Source organism: Sinocyclocheilus rhinocerous, unplaced genomic scaffold (assembly GCF_001515625.1).
Source record: "Sinocyclocheilus rhinocerous isolate Xijiao unplaced genomic scaffold, SAMN03320098_v1.1 scaffold2843, whole genome shotgun sequence".
NCBI classification, from domain to species: domain Eukaryota; kingdom Metazoa; phylum Chordata; class Actinopteri; order Cypriniformes; family Cyprinidae; genus Sinocyclocheilus; species Sinocyclocheilus rhinocerous.
The window spans coordinates 251,219-258,318 of NW_015631060.1; the positions used below are offsets into that span (position 1 = coordinate 251,219).

At 37.9% G+C, this 7,100-nt stretch overlaps 1 protein-coding gene across 1 annotated transcript in view; it reads right to left on the reverse strand.

Annotated features, from left to right (window-relative positions):
• The window catches only part of LOC107741456 (NACHT, LRR and PYD domains-containing protein 3-like), a 34,390-nt gene extending 27,851 nt beyond the window's left edge, over positions 1–6,539 (reverse strand). The window contains exons 1-3 of the mRNA XM_016554187.1: positions 6,488–6,539; positions 6,331–6,372; positions 1–1,166 (exon numbers count right to left, since the gene is read on the reverse strand). Of these exons, the coding sequence (XP_016409673.1) occupies positions 1–1,166; positions 6,331–6,372; positions 6,488–6,536 (1,257 nt within the window). The 5' untranslated portion in view covers positions 6,537–6,539. The remainder of the gene's footprint in view (positions 1,167–6,330; positions 6,373–6,487) is intronic.
• Positions 6,540–7,100: the final 561 nt, after the last annotated feature.

Below are 7,100 nucleotides of genomic sequence, written 5' to 3' on the forward strand. Positions count from 1 at the left end.
TTCCTTCTTAAAGATCTCAGCGATCATTCCTGTGAACTCAGTGTCTTTACTCACATCAATACCACATTCTTTCAGATCCTTCTCATAGAACACAATGTTTTCTTTCTTCAGCTGTTCAAACGCTAGCTTGGCTAACTTCAAAATCATCTTTCTATTTAATTTTAAGTGCTCTGAATGTTTTCTTTCTTCTTGTTCATCATACTTCTGGCTCTTCATGTCCATCTGTATCCGCAGGAAGTGAATGTACATTTCAGTGAGTGTTGTGCTGATGTTCTCTGCATTGTTCTCAATGAGAATATCCTGAAGTACTGTGACTGCGATCCAGCAGAACACAGGAATGTGGCACATGATGTAGAGACTACGAGACGTCTTAATGTGTGAGATGATTCTGGAGGCTTGAGTCTCATCTGTGATTCTCTTTCTGAAGTACTGCTCCTTCTGTTCGTCGGTGAATCCTCGCACTTCTGTGAACAAACCCACACACCGAGGAGGGATCTGATTGGCTGCTGCTGGTCGTGATGTCACCCAGACAAGAGCTGATGGAAGCAGCTTACCTTTGACCAGACTTGTAAACAGCATATCTACAGATGCTCTTTCCTCAACAGTATCCAGTGTGTCGCTTTTAAAGTTCAGTGGCAGTCGGTCGACTCTCAGTCCATCAAATATAAACACAAGCTTACATTCCTTATATAACTTTGATTTCTCCAGGTTCTTCAATTCAGGATAACATTTCAGCAGAAACTCATGGAGATTGACCTTTTTATCTTTAATCACGTTGATCTCTCTGAATGGAAGCAGGAACACACAGTCTATATCCTGATTGGTGTTTCCTTCTGCCCAGTCCAGGATGAACTTGTGCACAGAGACAGTTTTTCCGATGCCAGCGACTCCCTTGGTCAGCACAATCTTCTCCTCATTGTTTTTCCTCAGTTCAGTAAATATATCATTGCATTTGATTGGTTTGTCCTGTGTTTTTTTGTTCTTGAAAGCTTCATCAATCTTATGAATCTCATGTTCCTGATTGACATCTTTCATATCTCCCTCTGTGACGAACAGTTCTGTGTAAACAGCCATGAGATCTGTGTCGTCTTCTTTGTTGCCCTCAAAAATACATTTTGCTTTTTTCTTCATGTTGTTTTTGTGAGTTTTCAAGAAGTTTTGCAGTTCTATAATTAAAAACAAATAAATAAGATTGACCAAAAAAGCATTAAACAAATTTGACAAATTTTTTTTTTTCATATCAGAATGATCTTCATTATTAAGAACTGATGCAGACAGATTAAATTCATACCGCTGAAAACCGCACAGACCATCCCTAAGAGCTTGCTTTAAAATTTCTGAATATGAAGAGTTCAGATGCAAAAGCCGCTAAACGCCACCTCCGTCAAAAATGAGATAATGACATTGAGCGAAAGCTTTCTGCACATAGTACACGTTCAACAAATATTTTTGTTTCAAATCCTCTAAATCCCAGCCTCAGCCCATTCAGAAATATCAGTTTGTTGGCAAAAGCCTCTAGACGCCACTTCCCTTTGGCAGCAAAAGCCGCTATGTTCCGAGAACCAATCAGAAGGCGCGAATCGAATCATATGATTTCAAGCGGCTTTTTTGTGGAGATTGTTTTAGATTCAGATTCAGATTGAGATTTGTAACATTTTTAAGATGGAGTACGATGAAATGGATGAGCCTGTCCTACTGACATTAAATGGCAGAAGAAAATGTCGTTTACCTCAAAACTCTGCCCGTTACAAGGCAAAAGAAAAAAGAAACAGTGGAAGTGGCTTGGTCGCAAGTGTAGCATGCACTCATAACAGTTCTTCATGCAGTGCTGTTACTTTGAAGGAATCTGATTTATTATACATCAAACAACAGCTCTATTTCACCAACGACAAAGTCAAACAAGATGCCATTCTTCTGTCTCATATGGATGCTATGCCATGTAAACGGAGGAGACAACAAGTGGAGGCTGAAGAGAAGAGACGACAAAGAGATGTGTCGATCAAGTATGCCGTTTTAAAAGAAGATAAAACGCAAGTTCCCGTCTGCCAGGCTTCATTCCTGAGCATTTTCTGTAAGTACAAGGATTTCCTCATCACAATAGTTACTAGTTTTTCCTATTTTTGCATTAGTGCCTTATTATTTTTAGTGTTTTATTTATTTATTTACATTTTTATTTACGTTGTCAAAGCCATGTTTTTCCAATCATCTTCCTCTAGTACGTGCTCAGTACACAGGCTATTTTTTCAGCCGTTATTATCTGGTAATGCCTCTCTCTGCGGTATTAAAAGACATATAGACTACTTAAAACATTATCATTGATGGTCATAGGCTACCTAAATTTGTTAAAAACAGTATCAGAATCAGAAAGAGCTTTATTGCCAAGTATGTTTGCACATACAAGGAATTTGTTCTGGTGACAGAAGCTTCCAGTAAACAGAGACAACAACAGCACACAGATAATGAAAAATAAAGACAAGTAAATAAAAATACACATATGTATATATAAATAAACAAAACAAATAGACAAAAATTGTATGTGCAGGTGAGCTATAGATGGAATAAGATGGGTGGTATCAAATAAATATAAGTGATATTACACATATTATTATTGCACAATGGGGAGAGCATTTAATATGAGTAGACCTTTGCAAAAGAATAATAAACTGTATAACTGTTGTCAATTCATGTTTTGAAATTGTATGTAATATGGGTAATATGCCTGCAAGATTGGTTTCATGATTATTTTCATTTTAGGTGTCAAGAAAGACAGGGTCCAAGGTATTGCAAAGTACTGGCTTGAGAACAGCAAAGCACGTCCCGAAAATCGTGGTGGTTCCAGGGAAATTGAAGAGCAAACTGCAAAGAAGGACATGGTTCGAAAGCACATACAGTCTTTTAATTGTAGAGCAAGCCACTATGCCCGCCGTGGTGCACCTGGGAGAAAGTTCCTGCCAAGTGACTTGAGTGTGGCAAAAATGCATCAGATGTTTCTTGAGCAGAATCATCAACAGGTTTCCTACTCACTCTACTGGAGCATCTTTGTATATGACTTCAACCTGGCCTTTGGTCATCCTGCCAAAGATGTGTGCTCTTTGTGTGTCAAATTCCGCATTGCAATCAATGATCCTGACCTGACTGCAGAAGAGAAGCGGAATAAGATTCTTCTTTACACACTTCACCGTCGCCGAGCCCGTCAGTTTTATGACACACTAAATGACGTGGGTGATACATTCACTGTCTGCTTTGACATAATGGAGAACCTGGTCCTTCCTAGGTCTGCTACTGGTCAAACGTATTACTCACGCCAGGTATACTTTTATGTATTCGGTGTGGTTCGTCACCGTGGAAGAGGAGAACACCAGAGTCGGCATGAGATAAATCTGTACACCTGGCTGGAATATGAGAACTCAAAGGATAGTAACATCGTCGCCTCAGCTCTACAACACTACTTCAGCACAGTGGCTAGAGCTGATCTGCGCCAGTGTCAGAGCCTCCGCCTGTTCTCCGACTCTTGCTACGGCCAGAATAAAAACATTAATGTTCTGTCAATGTTGTTTGCCCTGGGTTCTCAGCTGTACCCTCAGCTCAACATCACTTACTTCTTTCCTATACGAGGGCACAGTTTCCTTCCGGCTGACAGAGTGTTTGGAAGGATTGAGCAAGATATCCGGAAGCATACTACTATTCTGTTGCCGGAAGAGTATAACAACATTTTGCTGAAGCATGGCACTGTCCATCAATATGGAAAGGACTGGCAGTGTTATGACTTCAAAGAAGCAGCAGCCAGGTTCACGACAACTCAGAGATCATTCAAAATAAGTGAAGCAAGAGTGCTGCAAATCTCTGGAGATAAGCTTGGGTTTAAGCCTGTGTTTGCTGGTGAATTTTGCCAGCACTCTGTGCTGAAGCGAGGTAAGAAGTGGTTTCAGTTCAAGCCGGCTCCTCTTCCGGATGTGAACTGCGTCAAGGAAGCAAAGAGGACTGATGTCTTGAAGCTGCTGGGTGAGTTGGGAGTGCCGAAAGCTGTGCAAGAGTTCTATGAAAACATCCTGGCAAGTGATGGTGACAAGGACATTGAACAAGACCTTGAGGATGGTGAGGATGAATGAATGACAGCATCTAAAAGTGTCTGAGAGATGTCCTCTTTTTGCACAGTACTGTGTGTGTTTTATTTGCTAGTGTAAGCTATTGTAAGATATTGGTAATTCATTAAGAGGTCAAGTCCCATTTATTGTTATTGTTATTTAGTGTTATCTTAATGTCGTTTTACATTTCATGAAGTATTTTATTTAAATTGAATCTGATATGCCGTTTATATTGGAACATTTTAGTTTAAGACAGTTGTTTAGGCCTTTCAACATTTTAACCAGAATACCTGTTTTGTGCACTGAATTTTCTTATACTTGAGTTATACATTATATATAATATTACTTTACACTACTTAAGTCTGATAAGCTTTTTATACTAAATGCACATTGCACAGATATTGATGTTTCAGAATGTTGCACTGTTCTACTTGATTACTAAACTATTTGAATTGGATAAGCTTTTTTATACTAGTTGCACATAGCACGTTATGATATTGGTGGGCATGGGAAATATTGATGTTTTTATTCAGACTGTTATTTTACACAAGTGTCTTGAGTTTTTATCAGAATGTTTTGCACTGTTCTCACATACATACTTGATTATACACTACACTATTTGAATCTAATAAGCTTTGTTTACAAACAATGTTTGCAATGTTTACATTGTTCTACTTGAATCTAAATCCCAAATATCAGAAATGACATGATTGTTAAGATTTTATTGTCAATTTAATGTTACTGACTTAATGCACTTACTTGACAGATTTATGTATTTTTAATGTATTTTTAATTAAATGTTTGTGCAACGTCTTGTTTTTTGTATTGTTAAAATAAATGTGCTGCCATTTTGTGCCATTGTGGTTATACTGTGTGAATCTTTCTTTTTTTTGTTTTTTATATTTTTGGGGCGTTTTGCCTTTATTCAGACAGGGCAGAAGGTTGACTGCAGAGAAATGGGGTGGGATTGGCAAATAATCGCAGATCTCATTCAACCCCCGTGTAAAGAGGTTTGTCTACTGTTTAGTTTTGAAATGATTGTGCTCTCATCTTTTTCAGTGTTTCTAGTTACATCTTTAGTGATTTTTCAACTATTTACTATGTCTTGTCCCAAAGAGGTGGATTTAGAGGCTTTTGCGAAAAAAGCACAAGTGGATTTAGCTGGTTTTGACGCAAAAGAAAATCTAATTTGTTAAAAACCAATGAATTGTCTAAAGTGACATTTTTGAAAAAAAGTTATTTTATTCACTGACTAATAACCTTATCATTACCTTTAAAACGAAACTACTGAACGTGAACATAGGAGCCTGATAAAAAATGCTCATTTAAAAGAAAAGAAGTCTGACGGATTTAGAAGGTTTTGCATCTGAACTCTTCATATGTTTTTATGTTCTTTCCAGATCACAATCATTGGATTGATTGAGATCATCTTTAGGCCATGCTGACTAATGTTACTAAAAGCTGATGAATGGTTTCCACATTATTTAGAACATCAAACAGAATGTGAGGCTGTATTTACAACTTTTGCTTAAATGAACCTTTCCATGACCATGTCTGATTGTAATCATGCCTTGATGACATTGAATCAATTTAGTGACAGTGCCATCTATTGGTCAACTTTAATAAACAATTGTATCACAATATGCTTTTATGGTGCGTTCAAGTCATGTCGGATAGATCGTATTTACGAGTTGAATGCACATGAACGCCACCACAAAGTCATTATTATGAGTGGGAAACTCGAAATTTTCTTTAAGCCCCGAGTTTCCGAGTTGGGGGCGTTTCAATGAGAAACATGGCGGAATCGAAGGATGCAACGTCTGTAGTTGACGGTAAATTTTTGTTTAAATTGATAATTTAGTTGTCCCATAAACTTAAATTGGTCATGTTCTTGTTACGCAGCTGAAATCCAAGTAAAAAAATGCAGACCCTGTTGTATTTTCTTGTAATTTATTAAAAGAAGGTACATCGCCATCTTGTGCCGACTAAACTGACTTGAACGCACCTGACGTCGTAATTACGACTTGTCAACTCGTAAGTACGAACGTCCCAGGAGGACTTGAACGCAGCATTAGACTATTGTGAACTGGATATCACTGGAGAAACACTCTGTTCTCTTCTATATATTTGTATAAAATCTGCTGCTGATGTGACTGGCCCTGTAATTGCTGCTTGCAGTTATATTTTCTCTTGTTTCCATTTACAGGAAGTGATTGTTATTTACCACAGATCTGTTGTGAATTACCTCCAACAGGGACAGGTGTCTTCATATTGCCCTTAGCCTGAGCTGTGTGTGTGAGTGAGAGAGAGAATTACTCACAGCAATGCAAAAAGGAAAGAAAGGTTTAAGTCACACGTGTAAATATTTAGCCATGTTACAGTCACAGTGAATTAAATGTTACCTTGCTTATGTTCATTCTCCAACTCTTCAGCCAGATCATTCCGGTTCATCTTTCTCAGGATGTCCACCGTGATCTTCACAGCTTCTTTTGATCCGAAACATGTTACCATCTTTTCCACTGTGTCGAATATATCTGCCTTTTCCATTTCAGACTTTGATATACATTTATGATATGCATTCATTAAGCGCCAATGAAACTCCTTCAGTTGAGCTTCTACCAGCTCCTTCATTGAGTCCACGAGCAGCTCTTTAACAGACGCCATCGTCCTTCACCGACTCACAGCTGCAGGACACGAAGAAAAAGATCTGAAGTAGTTGCATTCTTAGCATGTAGGCCTAAGTGTTTAAATGTTATTTGGATTATGAAGCTGTGTGCAGAGACATGAATCATCAGAGAGTTGTGTAAAGCAAATTTGCTATAATTACTTTAAAATATTGAAAATTGCTTTTTGTTATGGAGTTTTGTTATGGAAAAAATAGGTACACAATGCTGTACACAATCTGATGTTCACAATCCGTATGTTCACAATCAGTATGTTCACATGGACAACAATATTACGATATTAACACGATTAAGATAATACTCTGATTAAGAATCAACCATGTAAACTGAT